The following is a 27,805-nucleotide window of genomic DNA, read 5'->3' as shown; positions in this document are numbered from 1 at the left end:
CAACATTAGATTTGTTTTTTTTTTCTGAAACGCCATACACATTCATTTGTTTTTTTTTTTAAAAAAGACGTAAACGTGAATCAGATGTCCTATGTACAATATCGAACTTCAAAGATGCCATGATCAATAACTAAGTACCTATTATTATTTTGTGATATCAGCAATGCAAAATACAACATACGTACATATGTTATGACGGTGGGTTTAATGCATTACATAGTTTAGCATATTATGTTAATATTTTTTTATAAAAGCCTCCTCCGACCTCTGAATAGGTGCCAATGAATGAATGACGCAATCTGCGCCCACGCATCTTACGACATGCAGCCTTTATGGGTAAGGCATTTGGACTATGGTCCACAGTGTGGTATGATTTTGTATGAATAATTTTACATATGAACATTAATGTGACCGCGATTATGACCATTCCTTAAAGGACTACGTTTCTATATCTGTAAATAATTTCCGGTGAATAAATTATTTGATTTGATTTATGTACACATTTATATACAGCCACATAACAACGCACTACTATACATTATTTAAAAACAAATGAAATACTATTATTATTGTTTCCTTCTCTTATGGAGCGAAAATCTTGTACTAGAAACAGTAAATATTACGAAGGAGATAGGAGTTAGAAAAGCAACAACCCAGGGAGTCAGGACTGAATCTTCTTATTGACGCTTAAATATTCATTTGTCAATATATAATGATTGTGAGAGAGTGTAGTCCTTGAGCTTGAACCTCCCATTTTTGTAATACAGGTATGGTGGAAATGGACTACCTGAAGTCAGTGGCCACCATAGATATCATATCTGTAAGATATTAGCAATTATTTTAAAGGCGTTTTTTGACTCGCACAACCATTCTGTGGAACCAGCTTTCGTCGGCGGCTTTTCCGTACCGATTCGACTTGGGAACCTTCAAGAAAAGAGCCTACTCATTACTTAAAGACCGGCAACGCATCTGTAAGCCCCGCCCTGTTGTAGATGTCACTTATGTTTGTTGTTACCCTGGCTCGCTCACCCATTTAATATCTACGATTGCTGTTTGGGGGTAGAACGTCTAAGAAGTGGGTATTACCTACACAGACGGGCTTGTATAAAGCCCTACCACCTAGTAAACAATGTACTCTTTGCATTAAATCAAATGCGTTTATAAAAAGATTTTTTATAAGTATTTGCCCGGATAATGTATTCAGTCCTAATAAAGCCTTTAACATTGCCTTATAAACGTTACTGCATAATGTTTTACATTGATTTTATATATTAATTCTAAACTATTCTTCCGCGTAAATAATTTCTGGTCACGTATCATAATACATATTATCTTATTTGAATTTACTTCTCGACAGATACTACATCTAAGTAAATGATATGTTTTCACATTTCATGGGGTTATTAACAAAATAAACAATAATACGAAATTCACTAATAAACTTTCGTTCCGTTTGGTGTTTTGTTTTCAAAATGCGTAATCATTATTATGAATGCGAAAATATTTCTGTCTGTATATAACAAGACGCCTAAATTATTGAAGCGATCACAATGAAATTTGTCATGAAAAGCATCATGTTAAAAGAAATAGGGGACTCTGAATAAAGAAATAGGTATATACAATGCGTTGACGGTTTAAAGACGTTGACAGCACAGTAGCAGTAGGTACTAAATAAAATTAGTAGTAGTGTGTACTATCTTTAAATAATAAATAATAAATAAATAAATATTGGACAACATCACATACATTACTCTGATCCCAATGTAAGTAGCTAAAGCACTTGTGTTATGGAAATCAGAAGTAACGACGGTACCACAGACACCCAGACCCAAGACAACATAGAAAACTAATAATTTTTTCTACATCGACTCGGCCGGGAATCGAACCCGGGACCTCGGAGTGGCGTACCCATGAAAACCAGTGTACACACTACTCGACCACGGAGGTCGTCAAATCTTTGTTTTTTTATTACTTTACTAGCGACTCATCCGGATTCGCTCGGGTGTAAATTGATAAAGAAAATGAAAAGTGCGTTTAGCAAGAATAATTAGTAGGTCAATAATAGAGCTATGTATATCCAAACCATCCGCGTGATCGCTTTTTCTATCAGTTTCCACCAATGGATACAGTGATTCATGAGAAAGACTTTTTTTCAATAAAACTGCATCCACGAGCTCACAGTTGCCCGTGCCTTTTTTACGAAATTCAATTATCTTTTTCATTTAATATTTTTTGCCGTACTGTGTGATACAGTTACTATTCGAGTGATACAATGTATTCACTACTATAACACTAAAAACAACAGCAGATCTTTATCGAAATCGATATTATATCGATATTTTAATTCATAAATGTTTTGTAAAAAAAGGTTATCATTGAAAATGTCGAAAAAAATCCTGCTGCCTGGAATATTTACTGACGTGCGCTAACTAAACTATTAGCATATGGTATAATCGTTATATGTAAACCCTTATTCTACACGTGCGATGTCGGGATAGATAGCTACTTAAGTTCTAAAATCATCCCAGTCAAATGAAAACCATATACAAACTGGTCATTAAAAGTCCATTCGAACATCGCGGATAGCATTACACAAATACACAGTTATTGAGTATTAACCTAATTTCAATTTAATTAAGCTCTCGAACTAAAATTAGTAACGAACTACCGTTTACAACATCTTTGATGTGGCTAGGTTATTTTAGGTTACAAGTTTCATCGGGAGCATCGACTACTAATTGCTAATTATGTAACACCCAATCTATTCACGATCTTATTGCTAGGCTATAAGGTATACAGTACAACAGCAAGATTACGAAAAATTGTTTGATTAGAGGTGAGTATGAGGTAAGAATTTGTTTGTATAATTTCATAGACTGTTCATTATTAAATTATTGGGTATTATTTTGAACTTTAACACTTCGTAATAAGAGATATTTACTTTAAGAATTAGTAAAATCTCAAAAAACATTTTGGATTTATTAGATTTACAACCTTATCACTTGGTATTAAAATATAATGTAGCTTAAAATAACATATGAAGTGTGAGTGTTTTTTTAATGTTTCGTCCATATAGAATTACCTCTGATGTGCTCTTGGCGTCTCTAACGCATCACTTCGTATACATTTAACAAAATTAGTTAACGTAGATTGAATATAGCTGTTCCTTGACATATTTGTCGTCGTATTAAAAATTACTTTATCAACTTTAACAACCTCTTTCAAATTATTAGGCTTTTTGCAACAATATCATTGCCTTTAAAACAAAAATACAAAAGAACGAATTGAAGTATTATTCGAAAACTTCGTTCGTTCGTCATTCAAAAGAATTCTTATATTTAATAGTAATAATATTTCTAATGAAATCATACTGGAGGCGGCATGAGTGCCTTCACCTCACGCGATTGTCATTCAGTTGCTTACAATGAGTAGTAATATAACATACTGAATGTTGCAAATCTCCTCTCGTCTGAGCTATATAATATTTATGTACGAATAAGATAAGATAAATCAATTAATAAACTATGTTAATTACTGCGTGAGCCTTGTCAGTATCGAGCAGACTTCTTTAAGAGCAAGGTGCAATGTCAGTGACAGATTGTCGGTTATTTTAAGGGTTGTCGATTGAAATAAATTTATTCATTAAATAATAAATATATAACATTTTATTTTAAATTTCATTATGTATTTTTGAAAGAACAAATGCTTTGTTTCTTATATATTTTATTTTAGACTAAAAAATTAAAAGTTTAATTTGTATTTAATACGTTTGAGTGTCACTTAACTATTTAAATGTTTCCCCTCGCCATATCTATGTTTGGGTTTTTATTTAATGTTCTAAAAATTATAAATATCAGTACAAGATAATTCAAAAAACCTTTGAATTGACGTGATATGGTCGAAATCTTTCTATGGTCTTAATTATGGAATAATTTTAAAATGTCGTTTTGAATGTTCTCGAAGCTGTTCAGAATTTTGGAAGTAATTAAAGTGAATATCAATTGTCAACTGGTTAGTGGGGTAGTGTACTGTTTGTAGTGTACAATATAGAACAGCTCTTATCAAATCGGATCTTATAATGAATTTCACATCAGATTTGCTTATGATTACCTCTCTAGCCATTAAAATATTGTATAATTATAATTTTAAATATTTAATCTTGAAAACTAAACCATACAAATATGTGACGTAATTTACAGTTGGCAACCCTGTTAGAACGTTGCGTCCGTTTCAATTCCAATCACGTCCTTGCCCCTCTGAGACACATTGTAAACGAAATTAAATTCAAAGTGTCGATTCATTCTTCTAAATTTACATTCAATAATTGCATGTTAACCAATGCTGCGTAACATGAGTTCTATCGGCCTTACGCTGTGCGTTTACTGACGTTGAAACGATCGAATTCCGTGTATGATTTAAATTCTGTATATATTTTTAGCAGAAATGACTACTAAAATTCGTAATGTTTCGGCTGATAGAGTAAAAAATTTACAGCCTTTGAGTTTGGTCGTGGTAAAGTTAGGAGAGGGTTTTGTATGTCGTTTTCCAGTCGATGATGACCAAATAATCCCCCTCAAAAAAAAAACCGCGTCAGATAAATTACGAAAATATTTTTGCTTTGTGTTTGTGACTGTCAAAACTTTATCGAGTTTTGTTTTATTGTTTATTAAATTTTTATTTTTGTCTTATATAAATGTCATAAATATATTAACAAAGTATTAAAGACAATGTTACGATAACCGTGACACAGTAATACAACCCGCTGTTACCAGATTTGGTAACCACAGCTGTTTAATCAATGTCGCGTATTATATTTATGCTACGGTCTGCTATATAAATATCTATTAAAATATTTTAATCAATTTAACCTTTTTTATTAAAAGACTTTCCTTTTTCACTTAAAAATAATTTTCATATTATTAAAGTGGTTTGAAATCATTAGACTTTGACATTCGTTCAACCAATCAGGGATCACCTTTATATAAGGTTTTTCCCGTAAGAATATATTCAGTTACTTCATGATATTCTTTAATTAATTGCAGATATAGAACGATAAGGAAAATGTCAGCTTATATCCATAGCTTTCACTAATAAAAAATATCATTTATTCTTGTATCCGGGAAAGGCGCCTGCATAACATTATCAAGTCGGACGCGTGGGTGTCGCCAGTCTAATTCAACCTCAGATAACTTGCATACAAAACGCCTAAGAACCTGTATAAATTGATTTTCCCCTACTGTAGCCGATATCTGTCGCTGATATTATGTTCTGGCCTGACAGGACGGCGCTTGCAGGCTACTTGTGAAATATATGCAAATCAAAACGTTTTCCAATTAAAAGTCCCAGTTTTCGTTAAATAAAATAACTTAGGATTTTAATAGGCCCCTATTGATTTTACCGCAATGTATGTGATTAATGTTTGGTCAATATGAGCAAAAAAAAAACATGAATCTTAACTGGAGATTACGGTTCTAAAGGCAAGAAACGTCGAGTTACCGATTATGTAGTCAATGATGAACGAAAGCTTCTTGAGGATGTATGCCATGGAACGGAAACTGCCAAGTCTGGCCACCACCTCGCACTGAACTAGTGTGAAGGGAGATGAGGCCTTCACGCGTATGACATAGGCACCTTTGTGTCTTTAATAAATCGGCAAATTTTAAACTTTAACTCCTCAAGATTAAGAATTGCAATAAAGAAACCCTCTCTTCTCTTTTCAGGTAACACATAAATCATGGCCACAAAGTCGTACAGCAAACACAAGGAGTACAAAGAGTATTCCAGCAGCAGAGGCAATGTGCCCTACACAGACGAACAATTCGGTACGTACCTTCCTATTACTTTTCAATTTTAACCCAATTTTTTTGTGATATGGATAGGCGCACGGCGAAATGGGATGATGGTTGGATAAGTAATCACTACTGTCCACAGATATTAGCGCAGTATTAAATTTTAACCGTTTCCTACAAATGAGTAAATGGAAGGGAAATGAGTAATATGTCCAAAAAACAGCAACAACACTACGTATTGTTGCTTGGCTGTACAATATATAATATGGGTGGTATCTACCAAGACTGGCTTTTAAAAAGCCCTACCACCAAAAACTGGCGATAAGTTGTCAATTCTCGACAAATATCGCCTAATCTTCATAATTGGGGTATTTTCTAGAAGATTTATTTTTAAGCCTAATCTAGACTCGTACAAATAGAATACGGACGGTACGGTACGTACGTACGGTCGCAGAATGACGATATATCTATTCAAAGTCAACGTTGTTGATTTGTCTTTACATCTCCTGGAATTCTCGAATACCTTATGACAAATATTTTTTTGCTGCGCTTGCAATAGATTAGACAAAATATATATACGGAAAAGTATCTGAAATTAAATGTATATAAACATCTCTTAAGACATTTCGAGTGTACAAGAGTTATTTAAAATTATTTCTAAAGAATTACTGCAGCTGTTCAATCTTTAAATGAATTTTAATTTTGTTAATTTATTACATACTATTTATTATACACTATGAGACATAATAAGAAAAGCTTTTGATTTGAAGACGAGGTTATTCTGAATCTCTCATTGAAAATAAGTAGACTCCCAACCTCTAACTTCAGTCTGAGTACTCGTCGTTTCAACCCAGTACCGCAAACAAGACCTGTAGGGCCCAACACGAATAATTCAAAAATATTAAAAATATATTGTTTTTCACAACAGATATGATAAAATCCGAACTAATACCGAAAGGCAGTAAGCTGGACTCGCTAGGTCGAGGTGTTGGTACCAGAGAATACCATTACGAATACAAAGAGGAGAAACTACCCTCCGGGAAGTATGACAGGAAAGATTTACGCACTGTCGAGGTAAGAGTCATTAGCACGAAGGTTACTTCTAAATAAATGATCCAGTTTAGATAAATGATAAAGTTATATAATGAGGTATTGATAAAATATTTTAAGTTCCACATATTAAAAATATATACCAAATATTAAATCTAAAAACATCAGCAGTTAAAACGAAAAGTAAACTTACATATAATTCTGTATACACTAGTGCACTAACCTGTTGATATATTATTTGGTGAATATTTATCTGATGGGTACTTAGATATACTTGCACCAGTAAAGTTATTTTGAGAAGTAGTTTTTATATTGCAGTAAATAACATAAATATAAAATTTTATCTTTTAACCTCAGCCAACGATAATATAATTAATCTTGGAAGTAACTGGAATCTAGGAAGTTTCCGGTACTGGAAAAAATAATACAGTAATCCTTAATTTTAGGAATATACAATCCCTCCCAAGACCGTACCTAAAGCTTCTGAGTCTAGCTCGTACTACTACGAAAGGGAGGAGAGGGAACTGCCCTCTATTATGACCGGGACCAGAACATACAACTATGAGACAACTGGTACAAGTCCAACACCAGGTGAGAGATATTATATATTATCTTTTCAATCCTGCTTAATGTCAAATATTTTACAAAAACAAGAAACCGCAGATGATTTGTAAGATCGAGCTAAGCTTAACAAATTCATAAACCCATTCGTTAATAGATAGACGGGTAGAGATCTAGAATAATCACATAATCAAGAATATACTCCGTATTTGACGACCTCCGTGGTCGAGAAGTGTGTACACCGGTTTTCATGGGTACGCCGCTCCGAGGTCCCGGGTTCGATTCCCGGCCGAGTCGATGTAGAAAAAGTTCATTAGTTTTCTATGTTGTCTTGAGTCTGGGTGTTTTCTGATTTTCCATAACACGAGTGCTTTAGCTACTTTCATTGGGATCAGAAATCAAAGGTAATGTATGTGATGTTGTCCAATATTTATTTATTATACTAATGTAGAAAAATACCTGTACACTTCTAAATCAAGATCTGGTATATTTCAGGGTATTCGAAAGTAAAAAGTGGAAAGGTGACGAAGGAAATGACTCAGAACGTAGAAGAGTTGGACTCGCTTCTCGACGACCTACAAAAGGACCAGGAACGACAGCTTTACAAGAGTAAGTTTCATTCAAGGTTTATGGTTGTATGTCAACTTATATATGGGGCGTGGCGGTAAAAAGTCGATTTTTATAAGGAAACCTGTAAAAATGTCCCTCAAATGTGTGACTAAATTTCACAACGCTGCTGTTGCTAGAGGGTAGAGAGTAGAGAGAGGATAGAGAGAGAGAGTAGAGAGAGTAATAAATCCGTTAATTTTGGCTCCAAAAATTTTTTTAAACCTGATCACAGCCCCACTTAGATCCAATTTAAGCCATCCTCGGTGACTTAAATCCTACAAAAATTATCATATTATAAAAATAGATCCAATTACTGAGGAGAACTTCAGTTATATACAAGAACAGATGAGTGTTTAAATAAATAAATAAAACCAAACTTTGTTTTCGTTTCAGGTGGATACACTTCTGATACAGCTGAAAGTACATCGTTTGACTATAGGAAAGGGTAAGTCTTATTACGTTAAATATAAATCAGTAATTTAAAAGTATGGAGTCATCTCTGGACATCACGTCTGCGCAGATTGACCTGACGATAGATTGCTCTTAATCTTCTGCCGCATTAGTGACTCAAGCTTTTTGTCTGACCAATGATAAATTATTGAGCTTTTTCCATTAATAAAACTCAGAGATTAAAATCGGTAAAGCTTATTACATTCCTGAGTTTCGGAAAGGACGTAAAACCGATAGTCCTGACCCTGATATCTCTCTGCGAAGTGCGTATTTTCCCACATATTTGTGCACTTTCATATCTCCTGTGCTGTTGGCATTTTTCTCATGGAAATGTCCGAACATTACTACATTCTACAATGACCCGAAGGTATAGGACTTGATTATGGGAATATGGGATAAAGGGAATGCAGAATACTCTTGTGCAATATATCCCCGTAGCAGTTGGGGACTGATTGAGATAGTATGCCGTGGGCGAATTATTGTCGAGAGAACTTTTATATTTTGTTAAATTAATTTAGATCACTGCCATTTCTAATTAGATATGACACCTCATTCTATGCGTGGAAAATTTGACAACTACCTCGAAAAGCATCTGCTAACTGACTCTCAAACTCAACCCAACTATCAATAAAATAAGAATTTTTTTTGTGTGTTGAATTAATATTCTCAAATGTGAGACATACAATCCATTCGTAGCACGATTCATGATTATCATCGTCCTGTCCAGCACACCGGCAAAGGCTCCGTCCAGCGGCTACTCGACCCTCAAGCACGAGGAGCGTGTGGAGTCGTCATCGTGGGGGGTCTCCCCCCTCGCTGCGCCCGCCCCCTCAGTCGCACGTTCGGTGGAGCGAGTGGAGTCGTCGTCGTGGGGGGCCGCCCCCGCGCCCGCGCCCGCCCCCGCGCCCGCCGTCACGCGCTCTGTCGACGTGAGGCAGCAGCTCTACAGGGAGGAGAAGACAGGTGCGAATCCTTTACTGACTGAACACGAGGTGATGCCTTAGAACAACACTTTTTGGCGGAGCCAGAATTTTTGCAAGGAAGTGCCTCATAGAGTCAAGGCATAATTTTTGTTACACATTATTTATGTTATTAAATATGAGAATTGTTGATGATCGAGCAGTAAGCGAACCTTGTTGAGACCGGTGGGGGGTCACTTTTATTTTTCCCTATCGCCCGTGACAATACTACATTAATTTCCAAACATCTTTGTAAACAAACTACACGACATGTTCTTTTTATTAAATTTCAAATAATTTAGAAAGCTAGCAAATACTCTTAGTGCAGAAACGTCTCCAAACAATGCAATATACTCATTACGACATCTATCAATACGACAAAATGTCAAGAACGATGTGCAAACAGCTAACTTCTTAAAGGTCACAAGTCACAGCTGCAACTCATACAAATGCACAAAGTACGTTTACATTTTATATTTACGTATTATTCAATATTATAAATGTTTTCCCCAAACATTTCTAGAATTATCCTTTATATAGCAAAATAATTTCTTAAATAAAATAATGAATCAATTAATATCTGAATCAGATAGCTAAGCCGCTAATATTTTTGGCTAATGTCTCGATAAATGGCCTAATTTCAATTGCATTGAAAGCTTTTTTTTCACGCCAATATTTATTATACAAACTTAAAAATATATTAAGATAAGTTAATTTATAATATTTATAGCCTTTCCCGGCGTCTCACAAAAAAATAACAGTAATAAATAATATAAAAAATTAACAAAATACTCCTCTGTTTACGTAATTATTCACTTTTTGCTCCTAAGCTGTCTATTGCAAGATTTTTTTATTGATATCAACATATTCAATAATGCAACCCCAAGGGAACTTTCGTCTCATTTTTGCAAATTTTTTTTTATATATATTTTTAATTTGATGCCCCTCATATGGTGCGAAACGGTTCAACCACAACCTTCCAAATATTCTTGAGTGGAAAAAGTGTGATTTGAAACGGGCAGATATTGTGATGTCGTAGAGACTGGTTCCGGACACATTCCATTAAATAAGTTTGGATATTTAATGAAGAAAGTTTCTTCTCCCAATCGTCCCGATTGCGAAGCTGTAGAGGACGTATACCATATTTTAATGGAGTGTGTTCGTAGCGAACCCCTGACAGTTAAAAGATAGATCAATGGAAATATATATGTAATATTTATCTTGCTAATCCTACTTCAGAAAAAGCTCTTAAAACGAGCTCCACACAGGGGTGTGAGATCCGCGAAAGGCTTATTTATCGGTAACTAATCGAACATGGACTTATATCCACAAATCAACGAATCGACTTATCCATCTTTCTAATGAGACGCAGGATATAGATGTTATTTTGTCGTAAAATAATTGGGGATAAAAGAGAAAGGGGGAAGTTGTCAGAAAGATGAGTTTTCAGTAAGAAATCCTTTTGAATAGTAACAGTTACATTACTTATAGAAAAGCATCAACACGATAAATGCGGACACAGAGCGCACTAATCATTCTAAAATAATGTGTTGCGGCAGAGTCCCGCGCGCTGCCCGCCCAGCTGCCGGCGGCGCAGGTGGCGGGCGCGGTGTGTTCGCACTGCCACCACTCGGCCTCCACCGCTACCGTGAGTAATTATACTATAGATTATAAATTTACTTCAACATCTCTGTGTACCTTTTTAACGAATTCCTCTTCAAATCTGCAAAATGTGACCTAGGATGCTTTTATTTTCTCTTCTCGTGAGCCGCATTAGTGTAGAGAACAGACACTTGTTTTCAAAATTACCATTTATTTTTTAATTAAAATAATTTTGGAAGCTTCACATCGCTTTTTGTTATAAATTGGAACATGTTGCCCCCCGTCATGATTTGACATTTAATTACTCTATCCAGCTCCCTCGCTCGGGCACTCCCATGAACAAGGTGACCACGACGGTAAAGACGTACACATACGAGGTGCCGGCTGACCAGGACCCCACCACCGTACCGATACCCACCGAGCACCACTACACCGAGCACCACCACCTCGAGTGAGTATAATACAAATATACTTTATTTTGATATTTCAAAACTTGAGAAAAAAGGACACAATGACTATAGAAAAAAAACAGAATTAAAAAAGCGGCTTCATTGCTTAGGCACTTGAAACTTTTTCAGTTAAATGGTTGGGTAGACTATTCTTTGCAAATCTAAGTAGCGATTCTCAGTAGTAGTTTAGTGGCCGAGCAGAGTTTGCACTCCCGAGTACTCTCGAGAGTACTTACTTGGAAAGTATATAAAGCCGTTGGTCCTGCGCTGGTCTCCATCGGTAACTCTTTGGCCATATTAGATGGCATACTAATTGAAGGAGAAATATAGAGAATACACGTGTGTTTCACATACTTTTGTACTTTTATAAGTCCCGTGCATTTGGCTAGTTTTTCTTAAAACGACCAAAAGAAAACATAATAAAAAAATTTATCGCTAATTCCACATTTCGCCCCCCACAGCAGCTCCACGACGAGCAGCCCCGCCCCGCCGCCCCCCTCCAGCGGCTGCCAGCACTGCTCGCATTGCAACACCAGGCTCATCTCGCAATACCGCTCGCACCACACCACTGACGGTCAGTATCACTCACACCACCGTTCGTTATGGTAACCCTTGGGCTCTACCGACATATGAAAACATATATATTCATTTATAATCTCACTGGTAATGTAAGTCAGGAAACTTACTAAGTAGGACGTTTCCTACTAACTCTAGGAAAAAACTGATAAAGGACTCTTTTGAAAGAAAAAAATTCAAAGTTTCCTAACCAAAAGTTAGGAAACTTTTGGTTTCCCTTACTTTTAGAAGGAGATAAATTGTAATAAAATATCGCACCCAGCGAGTCACTTTTGCGAAAGTGCAATTTTTCAGGAGAAGCATTTAAAACTTTGACATTTACCAAGCTTCGCTGTGATATGCGCAAAAACCATAATGACACTCAAGCCATCTTACGGAAACTATGTGTTACGGTTATTGCACCAAGTAAAGGGTTGCTTCAGAACACTTATTACGCATTTTATTCATTTTTTAAATTTTTGCAAAAATTATTTGCTATTTGTCAATTAGAATCCACGACCTTCGATTAATATCCAAGTTTACCACCCATTCGTACTGATACTCGTATGTGCTTTTGTTTCAAATTTTAAATTGAGATAATATAGTTAAGCGTATCTGTCCGCAGACCACTCCACCGAGCGGGTGTTGCTGCCCCCCCCCACGCACGAGCCGCACAATGGACACGGCCCCTATGTGAGTATTCTATATTGATATTTGATATGAGGAAGGAGCTGGTTAGCTATTGACATGGTGGTAGGGCTTCTGCAAGATATTGAGAGTGACCGTCCGAGCAATACTTAGTTAAAGTGTTCCACCACTGTAACCACAGGTACAAGGGACGTAAGGTCTTAGGTATCAAGTATGACAACGCATTGATGATGTATTATTAATATTTCATTCAGTGTCAATAATATGTGGTGGTGACCACTTACCATCAACATTTGGTCGTTACCTATCTATGTTATCAAAAAACAACTGCCAGGAGAAAATTCGAACAGATAGCGGGAAATTTAAGGATAGACTAATTATGCAGTTTTTATGTTACAATTAACTCTTTAAACATACGTAATATGTGTTTGAGGATTAACTGATAGCCCTAAAAGTTGGTGGATATAAGTAATTCTTCTTGAGATACAATACAGATTATTCTTAATCTGTATTGTATCTCACTACGGCTCTGCTGGATGTCGACTTTCAATACTTTTATAGAATTAAACTCTCAACGTGACAATTAGTATATATGAGGAAACACAGACAGGACAACTTATATATATAGATTACCGTTTCCACAGGGTCCATCAACATACAAGTACAGCGAGACAACTTACTCGTCGCACGAGGCGCCAAGACTTTCCTCTCCCTCTCCAACCCTATCTCCCTCCCCCGCGCCCTTCCCTCGCGCCGTCACTCCCTCTGGGGGCACGCAGCAGCCCCCCAAGAGACTCGACGACTTGCTTGCTGAGTTCCCTGAAGCGGTAAGCACCAAAACCTGCCTTAAAATAATTGTAATGATCATTTTGACATGTAGTTTTCGATTATCAATTCGATGCGTAAATATAAAAATAATCTTTCCTTTGCATGAAGAGTTATCATCTACATATAGTAAAATTATAATATTAAAAGTATTAATGTTAGTGTGATTTTAGCTGTATAATGTTTTTTAATTATTTTCTAAAATTTAAGTTGTTTAATAATTTCCACATACGAGTTGTTTTTTTATCCCTGGTAATACCTATCGAATTATTTTATGTTGTATGACAATAATTTAAATTTTTTTTTTCAAAAATTACAGAGATTCCCAACACAACCAGACGGTGTGGTGCGTCGCAAGGTGGAGGTGACTCAGGGTTCTCACAGCGCTCTCAGAGACGGTACCAGCGCCACCCCTACCGTCAATGCCAACAACACCATCAACAAGGGCACTCCCCCACTGGTGGGCAGCAAGAACGTAGCCGGGCCTGCCGTGTACTACCCGCCCGGTCACACGCCCTTCGCCAAGAAGGACGAGCCTGCTGGAGGGTACCAGTCTAGCGTTAGTATTCATATATTTTTAGTACTAAATACATATATATTGTATTTAGGGGTGTAGTTTGGTAGGTATATGCCAAACCGTACCATTTTGTACTGCTGTAGTTTGGATGTCGAGGCATAAGGAGCTAATATAATCTTAGATTTAATGACTATTAATGTTGGCAGGTCATTTAAGGAACAAAAAATTACTGGTCCTTCGATGAATATTCTTACAATGACAGTTATAAAAATAGAAAATAAAAGTCATAATTTAGTGTTTTAACATGTTACATCATGTTATATTTAAAAATAGTCCAGACTATTTTTAAATATAAATTTAAGTCACCGTGTTCTTCTATGTTGCCCCATGTGACAAAGAAATCAGAAAACCATTTGAGTTCCAAAATAACATGAGAATAGACTTAATTGAAGATAACAATTCCTTTTAAAGATTCTAAGATCTAGGTTTTTCACCTGGAGCCCCCAAAGTGTTCGGTACATAACAAAGTCATACTAAACGACTGCCCCGTGACGCAGGCGATGATGCAAGGCGGCGGCGCGTACGCGTCGGGGCGCGGCATGTACGAGTACGAGTCCGGCGCGCGCAGCAAGGAGAAGCACTCCGAGAAGAAGACCGCCGTGCCCATCTGCCTGCCGCTGTGCTGCGCCATGCCCTGCGTCATCATGTGATCCGGGGAGCTGCTGCCACGGAAATATGTTGACAAAACGACCACAAACATGGGATTCGACTTTATGCTTATTGATGTCGAATCACTATTTGCTATTCTATTTCAAGACCGATTCCTAACAAAATGAACTCATATTTACCGAAACAATCATTTTTGAGAACTTTTATAAAAATATATCAATATATAATAACTAGCTATGTATGTACAAAATTGTATCAATTGAATTCTTAAATTAATAATTTATTACTTTAATATATTTGAAAACGAAAGGAAACTTTTAATTATATATATAAAAGATAATAAGGAATAATCAGATTGAATCTCGCTTCAAAAGCAAATAAATATTTTTTATATACGACTCTATGGTAACGGTATCGCGAAGTTGGTTCAGGGTACGACTGTAGAGTACAAAATTTCTTTGATTTACAAATTATTCAAAACAATCGAAGTAAAATACTTATGGTAGTTAAGAAAGGTTTTTTAAAATACATAGTATCGAGAAATGCAGAGATTGTGTAGTTATTTTCAATTTACAAATAAAGATACATATTATCTTGCTCAAAATACATAAAAATATTTTTTATATGACAATAATGTTAATCAGTTTCATAGTAAAATAATTATCTAAAATATTTAATGTAATACAAATATTTTCAATTACCCAAGTTACATATTTAATTTTTGTAAATATGTAATTTAGTAAAAATAAAAAAAAACATATGGTGTGATTTATATTCAATATAATTTTTCTCTTACGTAATATTATGTATTTATTGAAGTAATATTTAAACGAAAAATTATAAATTAAATCAAAACTCTATAAAAAGAATAAATAAAATTATTTTGTAAAAAATAACAATTATAATTCGACAAAACTAATAGACGATATATATTTTACTTATATTGTTATATGTTTATACCTTATAGTTTAAGTGGATTCGTCTTAAGCATAAGTTATCGTAAAGTAAGAACTGAACGATGCAATCAACTAACAGTAATAATTGTGCCATTAATGATATTGTAATGTAAGTGCCTCGTGTTGTCTTACGTGTATAAATGATATATTTTTTTGAATAATAAATTTATTAACTGATTAATCGTTTTATTTATTTTCGTTTAATTATAGACCTGTCACATCTGAGCTAGACGTGACAGGTCTACAGTACAGAGAAGAGCAGATAGGGTGGACCAAAGATATATAAATAATTAAAATTATGAATCCAAGTATATTTTTATTTCATCCAAGTTAGTAATGCAATTAAAGTAACTTGGTTGTATCGATGTGGATGTATTAATTAGTAAAATGATTCGTAGGGTAATAAATTATCAATTGTAAATAAAAACAAAATGGCGTTTCTTGGAGTTTCGTCCAATACAGAAGTTTAACTTTTTGGAACTTCGCAGGTGTTACAAGTCAATCATTTGTATAGTATTATGGATCGAATACACAATACATGAAGAACAAAAGCGAAGTACACCACCAGCGATCACAGCTTGGCATGATTTCGACACAAATTTGGCGGCACGTGTCGTCAATTATCACTGAAATATTTTTTGTGAATACCTCGACTTATGTTTTTGCTTTGTATAAACAGGTAAAATAAAACATAAAATCGTAATAAAAACACATATATTTTGCTTTTATATTTTACCAAAATTTTGGATCAAGTCCAACAAGGCAGTCTCCGGGTTACATTGCCCTCTATACAAGCTCCACGCCCGGAATTATCCCGCGCTTTACATGTAAGGCCTTTCGTTACAAGCCTCAGTTTAGTGGATCTGTTACATTATAACTAGCAGAAATATTGAATATAAAAATAAATGGATGGTACAGAGAGCTTATGTAGAACATTTAACAATCTCATTTTAGGTCATAGTATGTTCATAAAAACGTTAAACGTCCTGCGTTTTATTATTTATTTTGACAATGATACATTTTAGATTCGTTTTTAAGAAAATACTTACGCCTCTATTTAGTAAATTAGCTTGAAATTTACAGTCGGATATTTAATTATGTACAAAATCTAACATTTTACTAATTTTGGTCTTCGATCATTTTTAATTTAAACAACATAAAATATAACAATAAACAGGATAATGCACAATTAAGCTCTTCAAAATAACATTAAAAATTACATAACTCAATTTGGATAACCTTTATTGACTGACCATTTGACATTTGCACATGTAACAAGAATTTATCAAACTTACATTGGCCATGTCAATACCTCATATTTGGTATAATTACATCAAAAAAAATCAAAGAAAATTTAGATAACAATGTCTTCTAACAAAATTTCATCTTTACCAAAATCAATGCCAAATTTTTTTTAAAATGCTAAATTGAATTTTTTTATTACAACAAAACTATTGGTCCTCATTTACCTTTGGTTTATAAGAAATATATAAACAATAATAATATTACTGTAATACATTAATATATAAGTAATTTAATTTTGGAATATCTGTGGTTGATTTTTGAAAGTAGTAATTTTTAACATATCAACTAAACAACGTCATCTAAAGAGTTTAAAACTCAATATATTTAACAATGTAAAAATGATCATGTGCAAATTGATATAGGAAACTTAAATATTATACTATTAGAATCAGAATGTATATATACATAAGTTTAAACTGCATGTCTGGGTATCAGAGAACTTAGTTTAGGAATAGCATAAACAATAAATGTGAGAATAAATTAAAATATACTAGTGATTCTACATAATCCTACAAAAATAGAAACAGCACATCATTCAATATCACTTTCTGAATTGTATATTTTTTATAAATTTTTGTTGACTAAAATACTAGTTACTTTAGAAAACGATAAGATATCATGTTTTTGGTACTCGCAATAAATTGTTTAAAAGATTAAATTATTTGTTTTCTGGCACAAATCGTCTGGCACATCGGAATAGTTCAGACCCACTAAACCGGGCGACTCCGTCAGAAGCCCCTGCGAAACCAAACTCAACTTATAAGCTTAACAAATTAAAGAAACAAACCACAAAGAACAACGTCGCGACGCGGGGGCCTCTCACGGACAATTTTTTGTCTAAAAATTGCAAGGTATTGAAAATAATTTATCAAATTGTTTTAGGTACCATTTTCACTTACGAAACGATGATAGTGGTCGATTTATACATCGCAAGATTATAAATTATTCATATCTGATATTTGACTCGATATAGCAATATATATGTATAATATACAATTGGAACTCCTATTATTATTAATTACCTAATTTTCTTTTTATAAATCACAATCGGTAACAAGATAACTCAATACGAAACAGTCTAGAGATTTTTATCTGAGTCTTTCGACGAGGCTGGTGTCCGGCGCTCCGCGGACGGCCTCGTCGCACCCTCAATATCACAACTCGCGAGAACCACCGCACGAAACATCCGCCGAAAACGTTTCAAAACGAACACACGACCCGAATGCATGGTCAGGTCGCGTGTGCGATAAACGAAGCCAGTGAGCCGGTTCGAACGATCGGCGTCCAGCGAGCGCCCTCGAGCCTACCTACATTCGCTAACTTACGGGCTGTATGTACATATTCGAGCGCGCACACGTCACCCACGGCACTTATATACAACGGTCACTCTTAAATCTAACATAAGGACACTTGGAACACAGCGAGACAACGGAAGCTTCGCTCGGTCGGGCGGCGACGGGCGTCAGTCGATGACGACGTAGGGCAGCGCTATGAGCTCGCCCAGGCGCGCGCACTCGTGCCACTCCGCGAAGTGCGTGGCGCGCAAGGGCCGGCCCATCTCGTCGCGCTGCGTGTCGGCAGCCGCGGTCTCCAGCGCGCTCTGCAGCACCTCGCGGGCCTCGCCGTCCGCCTGCTGCTCGTCCGCACCGCTGGGCACGAGCGGCAGGGCCACCACGGGCGCCGCCGCCGTTTGCTCGTAGCGGTAGGGCACCGTCCGCAGCGCCGTCTCACACAGCGCATACAGCGTCCGCCCGTCTAGCTCTTCTTTCGTCCGTTCGACCGTCCGATGCTCCTGTGGCTCGCTCACGAACCGTTTCTCGACCTCTACGATCGTCTTCGGCTCGGCACCGAACTGCGTCTCGTCCTCCGCGGACAGCAGCGGCGCTTTCAGTCTCTCGCTCGGCTCCAGGTTCGGAATCCCGACCATTTCCGCCTCGATCGTTGGCCTCTCGCGCTTCGGCTTCGTCCTCGTCTCCGTATCCGGGGCCTCGTCCGGCGGGGCGTCGTCAGCAGAGTCAATCGAGGCGGCGTCAGGTTCGAGCTTCACCTCGACCGACGGCTCCTCGGGCGGATCGAATGGGTAGGGTTGCAACGGGGGCGGCGAGGGAGGCGGCGGCGGAGAGGGCGGCGCCGGCGCAAACTCGGTCCAGGGCAGGCTACTGCAGAGCGGAATTCGCGCGAGATTTTTAACACAATAGTCATCGGCGTAGTCAGAATAGTTGTAAAGCGGCACGACGCTCGCGAAGAGGCCGGGCTGGTCGGGCAGCAGGGGCGGGCGCACGGCGAAGCGGTGCGGCTCGGGCGGCGCGCGCGTGCCGTTGACGCCGGGCAGAAGCGCGTTGTGCAGCGCCAGCACGTGCAGCGGACGCAGCTGGCCGCGCACGGCCGCGGGGCAGGCCGGGTCGCCGCACTCGTCGCCCTCGGGCTCGCCACACGTGCACTCCGCCCACTCGCGCTCGTCCTCGAGCGGCGGGAGGACGACGGGCTCGGGCTCAGGCTCGGGCTTCGGCTCCGGCTTTGGCTCCAGCTGCGGCTCCGGCTCGGATTTCAGCTTCTTGGGTTCGCTACTGCCGTTCCTAAGCGGTGATTCCACCTTCACCGGACATGCTATAAACGATTCAAAATGGCTTATTTCAGTTTGGTATTTTTTTTTTATTTCTTACAAACTGACTTAACTGATAACATACATTTTCTATTTGTAAATATAGTATAAACAAATTATAAATTGCTATTATTGTTTTTACATATAATAATTACTTGACAAATTTTTGGTATAGGTAGTAGTAAAACTAAGTTCGTTTATCGAATCTAGTTATATTATAAAATGCCAACTTACGGTCGGGTTCTATGAGCATTACATCGGGGGAGTGAGGAGAGTTGGGAGAGTGGGGGGAAGGGGGCCGCGACGGTGCCTTGCCAGTACCCCGTGATTGGATCTGCTCCAGTAGTTCTTTTGTAGTTTTGACCTGTGATATTTTATAGATTAATGCTTTGTGTAGGATTATTGAATATATTATGTTGGCAATAGCACTATATATATATGGGGAGTATGTAACCCTGGGGAGGATTTTATAGTGCCTGCAGTTACACTGGCTCAATCACCCGGGTACGTACACGGGATGTACCTTCAAACTGGAAAACGACAATACTAAGTATTGCTGCTTAATGGTAGAATATGTGAAAATTTGGTGGTAGCTCTACCCAAGTGGACTTATATGTAGCCCTACCATCAAATAAATATAAGTATGTATAATTTATTTATTAAATGTAATATTGTAACATCTTACAGTCAGATTTATCATAAGAACAGCATACGAACCGTGATTTCTTGTGTGTGCTTTATTTTTGTGCGTTCAGATTGTCTATTATAACTATATTTGAGGTAATAACCTTTTTAGCGCCAGCGGGCGGTAGTCTGTTGACAAGCGCGGCATACGGGTCCTGCTTGTCCCGTCGCCAGCCGTTCCGCCGTCGCTCCGGATTCGACCCGTTGCGCGCGCCCCACGCGTGTCCGTGCGTCGAGACGGGCCCGTGGGGTGTGTGCGGCGGGACCGTGCCATGTGGCGCGTGCGGCGGGACAGGCGCGTGCGGTGTGTGCGGCGGGACGGGTCCGTGCGCGTGCGCAGACGGTTCGGTGCCCGATGCTGTCGTCTCTGTGCCGGACCCAGCACGACTGTGACCCCTATTAGTAAAACAAAGAAAAATTACTAAAAAATACCATAGAGAGGATTATATTGAGCTTTAATCTATACTAAACAATGAGAAGACTATTTTTATTATCTAGACTAAACCAATATACATATTAATAACTTGTACCAGAAGTAGTAACATGTTTCAGAAAATGTTTTAGTACGTAATAAAAGCAGCTGCGCTTGGAGCCGATTTAGATTTATACCATTGACGTTACAAGCGTAAATTAAATGTTCTTGTATTTAAGAAATATTGCAGTGGGAATGTATATTAATGTTAAATGATAATATACCTTCTTTTCCGGGGCTTTTTGTCTCTTTTTGCTTTTTTATCATCGTAAAGAAGATCTGCGGACGGCGGCCTCTTCACGGCTGTAAAATAAATTATATTTTTATTTAAAAAATTGATAAATACCAAATATTTTATATACTTTCATTGTTATACTAACGTGGTGTTAAAGGCTTGTGCGATGCTAATGGAAGGGGTAGCGTTCCCTCGAAGGGGGACGGGTGTGATGGAGGCGGTGGAGGGTCGTCGTCTACCAGGATCACGTCCTGAGAGTCTGACTCGTAACCGCCCCATGCTGTAAGGTTACAAAAATTATTAACATGTGCAATTGTCCATTGACAACAATATTATACACATGACAATATAAATGCAAAAAAATTACATAGTATCAGGTCTAGTAAAATTTAATACACATTGTAGAATCACATGATAATGTTATTTAACACTATACAACAAATCATATTAAACATAGGCATCAAAATAAATGCTTTATCCTCAACATAGGTATAGACCTATTTATAGGTCTTAGGTAGAAGCTCTTTACAGGACTACAGTCCTATAGAAATATAAATATTAGTATTTAGAGATACTTAGAAATATTGTACAGAGTATAAAATTGCATAAACCACATCTACATTAAATCCATTTGCTCCTGGACTAACTTTAAAAATGTACTTTTAGTCCAGTGTTAAAGTCATTGTGTTTGCATACTTATAAACACCAAGCTCTCATCATAGCTAAGGATATTGACTATTTTTTTTTCAAGCAGACAAGCAAATGGACTTTTTTTTTGGAATGGGTCGTCCAAAAATATAAATGAAATACTATTTGTCATTGTTATGATGCGTCACCATGCGATCTAAGATATATCGCTACTGCTACTCACAATTCCATCAGTATCACTGTATTAATGAGTGCCTTTCCAGGGGAAGACGTACAAAGCCCTACCATCAGTAGCTGTGTAGGTAAGTGTGATATGTTACCTGGTCTACACGGAGGTCGCGGGCTGAGTACCGCAGGGCTCACCACATGCTGCAAACACATACCATTTTAACTACACAGACCACAAATATATCATAATCTGTTGTAATGGAATGTAAATTAACCCGAGATTTATGTACTATATAAATCTGATGTATAAAAATAAAAAATACTTATATATATAGATTTCAATAATAATTTTTTTAAGGTTATGAACGGCAATCATCAATATCTTTTTGATTATATCAATATAATTTGTTCCAAAAAAAGTGGCATCATGACGTCATCTGACTATTATAAGTACCGTTAGCAACACCTGTTACTACTGTTGTTATTTATTTTTTCATCCCTATTAATGAAATACTTCTATAGTTTTGCTATTAATTTAGTAGAAGTATTTATTTCCTTAAATTTAAATAAATCCATTTTTCTTTTCTTTTTATAATACTTCTATACTTTTTCTGACTCAAAACATAATGCAGTTTCCTATTCTATTAGCATTTGAAATATAATTTTACATAATAGGTAGAGGTGAAGATTAAGGCGGAAATATAATACAGTATATGTGCATCGATAGCCTTTTCCAACCGAAGTAGGAATAAAGATAAACAAATTTTATATTTACGTATTTCATGCGATTTGCTAATAACTCAGCTATATTGTGCACTACTAAGTTATTGCTTAATTTATCTTTATTTTCCATTACACTTAACAACTTATACACTTTAATGTTACTTTCAGAGTTCCGTTGACGGTCAAAACGCCATGATTGCAAATCCATAATATATATCATAGATTAATAAAGCTCTCGACCAATGACATCGCGTCAATTCACTGTCAAATGTTGCTTATTCTATGCATACATCTAACTATTGAAATTAAGCACAAACCCGTGAGAGCGCCGGAGATGTTAGCGGAGTGCCGCCCAACCTGCGCACTTGTCGCTCAGCTGACGACCGGTTCGATCCTGAGCATTACATATTTTATTCGTTTATTATGAATAATTTGCAGACTATAGCTTGAACTTTGAATATGCAAAACAAATCGCTTTTAAAAAATAGCAACAAGCCTTGAGTGTTATCAAAGTTTTGTCACCATATTTATTTAATCTGTGGCTCTATAATTATAAAATTGTTACCGGTATGCGCGGGCGACGCTACCGCCGGTATGACGAGGTCCCGCCACCGTTTGACGAGCACTTTGGCTCGCCTCGCTAGTGTCGGGTCTGTGGTCTTCCTCCTTAGCTCGTTCACGTGCTTACCCAATCGGGTGGTCTGGAAGGTACACAATTTACATTAGTCTAGATATTTATATTACATATATGAGTATATAATTTTAAAAATATATAAGATAAGAGTATGTTAATTATATTCTTGCTTTAATTAGTCTTAGTCATTACCATACCAAACTACAATATTTAATATAATGTATAAGTTTATAGAGTGAATGAACCAATTTCAGGGATAGTTTATATTTCTTACAGCGCTAATGCCTGTGAGCTGTGGTAACCACTTAATAAAAGGTGGCCCGTTTGCAAGTTGCCTGCCTATGTTAAATAAAAAACAATTTGCACTGCTGCCTACTACTATACAAGTAACATGCAATATTGTTCTGTTCATATTACACTTTAAGCTGGTACCAAAGCCCTTTGTTTAAATTTATAATGAACACTAATGAAATGTATCATTTTTCAATGATAATTATTTTAAATAACTTTTTACCTTTAATAAGTCTCAAAAATATGTGATTTTGTAATTTTGCTTCAGTATAAAGTTAGAATAAATAAAAATTTTACAGTTTTGTAAAGATATTTCAAAATAAGAAATTTAATATATTCAATAATTATTCATAAAAAATATATGTATTAATGGTTACCTCCAGCAGCTCTTTTGTGATATTGAATTTCTCCAAAATGGATATAATTTCATTAACAGTCTGCATGTCGACGACCTGTAATTTAAAATAATTCTATTTATAATCTGTAAACTAACCCGTTAGTATAACCTTATTTATTTTAAAATATTTAATTCTTCGATCTAAAATTTAAATTCGCGGTATTTTTATTGACGTTTCTTCGTCTTCATCAGATACGAGTTCAAGAGTTTTTTTTTTTAATAATTTGGACTTGAGATCCCTTCCATCCAGTGCGCAATAAAATAATGTTATTGAATTGAACTGCATTTTACAAATATGTAATAATTTACAAACATGTAATAATAGACGGTCGTGGAAAATTTTAAATTCATTCATGATTACAAATGTTTTTTTTTTTTCTGATATGCAACAAGTATTGAACATACAACAAGTAATGAAAGAGCGAACGGATAAAACTTTTTCATTTTATAGTTACGGCAATTTTACGATCGAGGACAATCAATTTACTACAATGCGAAAAGAAACAAACTCAATCAATTTCCTACTATTGTAGATTTATGTTTACTACTTTTTTTTTAGCGTTAGATATTCAAAGGCTTCATATTCGTATTTTTAATTTTTTTTTATATTTTCTAAAAATAAAGGGCGCTTATTTTTTTTTAGTTGGGCATGAATCCTTTGAGAAGTATCAACTATATGACAGAATCATTTGACCTCACTTCACAAAACACAAGCACAATAAATCTCAGTCATTTGAACCTGTGACCTTAATGCAAGATCCACATATTCTATCGACGTGGCTGTCTCAGATTTGTTAAGTTTCCCAAAGTTGAAGTAGTTCTTACATAGGCAATAAACTTCAAAGTATATGTATTAGATTATGTTCTACTATTATTACGCTTCCTTTGCAAGTAATATGCATAAAAACTCAATAGATAGACTGATAGGGATCACCAACTGCGTTTCCTATCTTGATCAGCTCGCACTGACCCCTGCCACTATCATAAAAATGATGCAAGTCTTGAATGACACAATGTGCATACACACTGTATTAGAAATATAGCGTAAAACTATTATTTAAACAATAAAAGAAAATATAGATCAAAGAAGTTATTAAGAACTTATTGATGCATTGACCATTCATTGAAAAAAAAATCTTTGAGGAAACTTTGATTGAACGATTTTCAAAAACGAAATAAGAAAATATGTGACTTGATAAGTTGTACATAATGTATAGAAAATCACTCATAGACAAAAATAGAATAAAAAATTATAGATTATTTATAAAAACATTATTTTACAGTTGTAAAAAATGCTAAGAATAACTTTGAATAATAAACAGTGATATTAAAATTAATCATAACCATGATAAAGGGAGATATGATTATTTACTCACTTGAATTATGAAGTGTACTAAGTAATGGGGGCTTTGCAATGCATCTTTGCATCAATTTTTTTGTATACAAGCATCTAATAAGACAGTCCTTTTTAAACTCCTAAAACATTTTATTTTTTGATAGTACTAGCACCATAAGCTTCGCACAAGTTACAACTGTACAAAGTTAGTCTAAACTTTATAAGTTGTAACATGTTTAAAAGATAACGAACCAGATGATAGCACCTAATAACACAAAATCTAACACTAATTTTGATATATAAAAATGCTTTATTATTAATGTCAATCTTATTGTACAAATTTGAAAGTACTTAAGTCAAATCACGTTATTAGTAGAAACCCTTACAAGAACTGAAACACGCTATGGTGTGGATGGGTGGTGTATTTATAATTGACCCATAATTTCATGAAAATCTCAAAATTTGAAGATTCAAAGGATAAGAAATTCTAAGATTAAGCAATCTTTGACCCATTTCAATATTAAAAATTGACTTTAAAAACTTCTACTACTGCCAAGAGCATAGACAATATATTTCAGTATACTCCTTTTCTACTTTATCAAGGAGTTGTAAAAGTAATGTAAGTATTAAGCTTTGCATTTAATTTTTTCATTAATGTTCAACTCTACATACCACATATCTATGCATTCTTTCCTACCTTATTTCTTATTCTTGTTAATGTGCAACAGTTCACATGCATTATCATAAAATATGCAAGCCACCTATAGGATGTGCATTTTTATCAATTTAACATGGTACTTTAAAGTTGAATAAAGTTACATCATTAAGCGAATATGAATGAATTAATGTAAGAAGTATTTTTTAAGTTGCATTTAAATATAAATTAATAGAGATTATGTTTGATTACAATCAAGTTTGTTTTATCTGTTTAAAGACATTTTAATCTAATAAAAAAGGGATATTATATTATTACAATTCATTACAACAAGCCCGAGGCAACTAGAACTGTGGTCAACATATGGGTTATATCATACATCATGTGCAAAATTACATAATGATATTGTAATTTTGAAAAAAATGCAATTTTTTTTTTAAATATGTTAATTTTATTATATCCTTGTTTTAGTTTCACGCAAGATTGTAGTGGTCACATGGTCAAAAATGACTGTCTTTCATATTATAAATACGGTAATATTGTAAAATATATTATATATTATTGGTTCAACTGGGTAATGTATAATTAATGAAAAAGTATTAAGAGTATTCTGATAATGAATTCATCATGGGGTCAACGGACATTCGCCTGGTGTGTTGACCACATTGTATCCTTTTAGCATATATTATTATAAATATTTAGATACATTGCAGTTTTAGAGACTAATTTATCCATATCACTACTGCAAAGTCAATATTAGATAAAATAGTTGTTATTAAAACCTTTTTTAAGAAACTTTCTGATAACCTGTAAGTAATTCTGTAACTCACATGTCTTATAACCGAAGATCAAGAGAAAATATGAACTTCTAAAAGTCAATGTGAGTCGATTTATTCCATAGAATATGACAAACATTTCAACAGTTTTTAAAAAAGTGTACAGATGCAAAATTATTGCGAAAACTCGACTGACCTGCGATTACACCATCTAAACTAAGTTAAAATGTGCCACTGATATCCTCAATCCTCAAGCAATACAATAACGAGCACCACGCGCCCGATGGTTAATCCATGCTGCCACCAACAAACTCTAGGACCGAACATATTTAAGGGTACGGATAAGAACACATTTTTTCGTTTTCGAACGAAGCTAAACAAAGCTTAGCCGCAACCTGACGAAAATCTACGGGAAAGGTCACGCGTGGCACAATTCCATACTTTCACATTGCAAAACATTTGGCACTAGGGACGGAGGGACGAGAGGAGCGCTGGCGACGTCAGTGGCCCCGTACATCACTCGCAACGCTCACGTATCCACACACAAACCACATTTACATCACGGATTTCGTATTACACTCGCCCCTGCTATCGCACAGAAGTTCTAAAACCTTTGTCAATCGCGCTCAGCGCTTGATATCATCGAGACAACCTTCCAAAAGGCCGAATCGCAACTCGAGTCGGGTGTCACAGGCTCGTGCGGACCGTTTCCGTATCTCCAACTTGCTTATCAGACTTATGATCTTCAAAACTCGCAAACTTACATTGTAATTGCTATCCAACGCATTCAGAAGTCGATTACTTAGCTCATGAGCGTTATTACTCATTTATAAACGAAAATATTTAACTAAATACGACGAACGTGTCTCGGCTGCGTCGTAATGGCGGACCGACGACTACGTATGCCCGTGCCAGGGCATTTTAGCCGAATAATTCAGCTGATATCTACTACAGGCGACGCACACTCGTGTTTTTCCGTTTCTTTTGACGGGAAAAACGTTTATTTTACTATTATGGCCGCTAGATGGCACTGACTTCATAATGAAAACATAAAAATTAGATAGTATTTAATGCCTAAAATTGGAGCTCGTGATAAAAAATATGAAGCTAAATCAGTGGACATATAGTATATTTGTTTATCAATATAATATACATCACAAAACCACTAAAAACATTATACTCAGCAACACTTGGTAAAATATATTTTTAATCTGGTAAGTATAGTTCGTTTATTTAAGTA

The 27,805-nt window shown here is 35.9% G+C and overlaps 2 protein-coding genes across 5 annotated transcripts in view; one reads left to right on the top strand and one right to left on the bottom strand.

The window, feature by feature from the left end:
- Positions 1-14,802, top strand: part of LOC125073777 (mucin-1) — a 34,235-nt gene extending 19,433 nt beyond the window's left edge. The window contains exons 2-14 of one of the 2 annotated variants that reach the window (XM_047684814.1): positions 5,721-5,822; positions 6,718-6,863; positions 7,286-7,430; positions 7,896-8,009; positions 8,403-8,454; positions 9,187-9,422; positions 10,978-11,066; positions 11,335-11,471; positions 11,934-12,043; positions 12,650-12,717; positions 13,317-13,499; positions 13,817-14,056; positions 14,572-14,802. In XM_047684814.1, the coding sequence (XP_047540770.1) occupies positions 5,735-5,822; positions 6,718-6,863; positions 7,286-7,430; positions 7,896-8,009; positions 8,403-8,454; positions 9,187-9,422; positions 10,978-11,066; positions 11,335-11,471; positions 11,934-12,043; positions 12,650-12,717; positions 13,317-13,499; positions 13,817-14,056; positions 14,572-14,724 (1,761 nt within the window). In that variant the 5' untranslated portion in view covers positions 5,721-5,734 and the 3' untranslated portion in view covers positions 14,725-14,802. Of the gene's footprint in view, positions 1-5,720; positions 5,823-6,717; positions 6,864-7,285; positions 7,431-7,895; positions 8,010-8,402; positions 8,455-9,186; positions 9,423-10,977; positions 11,067-11,334; positions 11,472-11,930; positions 12,044-12,649; positions 12,718-13,316; positions 13,500-13,816; positions 14,057-14,571 lie in introns of both variants that reach the window. The other variant, XM_047684813.1, reaches the window with a different exon arrangement.
- A 1,534-nt stretch (positions 14,803-16,336) lies between these two features.
- Positions 16,337-27,497, bottom strand: LOC125073674 (extensin-like). Of its 3 annotated transcripts, XM_047684620.1 has the most exons (11): positions 27,330-27,497; positions 23,779-23,853; positions 23,042-23,177; positions 22,794-22,870; positions 21,906-21,954; positions 21,083-21,217; positions 20,927-21,005; positions 20,335-20,626; positions 19,781-19,910; positions 18,750-19,551; positions 16,337-18,387 (listed from the first exon to the last, which is right to left on the bottom strand). In XM_047684620.1, exons 1-11 carry the CDS (start codon positions 27,390-27,392, stop codon positions 18,315-18,317), a joined length of 1,911 nt encoding a protein of 636 aa, XP_047540576.1. In that variant the 5' UTR covers positions 27,393-27,497; the 3' UTR covers positions 16,337-18,314. The 3 variants fall into 3 exon arrangements, with proteins under 3 accessions (XP_047540576.1, XP_047540574.1, XP_047540575.1); XM_047684618.1 differs by having other exon boundaries at positions 16,337-19,551; XM_047684619.1 differs by having other exon boundaries at positions 16,337-19,551; positions 26,762-27,451.
- Between the last annotated feature and the right edge of the window lie 308 nt (positions 27,498-27,805).

The sequence above is a fragment of the Vanessa atalanta genome, chromosome 25, assembly GCF_905147765.1.
Source record: "Vanessa atalanta chromosome 25, ilVanAtal1.2, whole genome shotgun sequence".
NCBI lineage: Eukaryota > Metazoa > Arthropoda > Insecta > Lepidoptera > Nymphalidae > Vanessa > Vanessa atalanta.
This window is presented reverse-complemented; position numbering and strand designations above follow the sequence as displayed.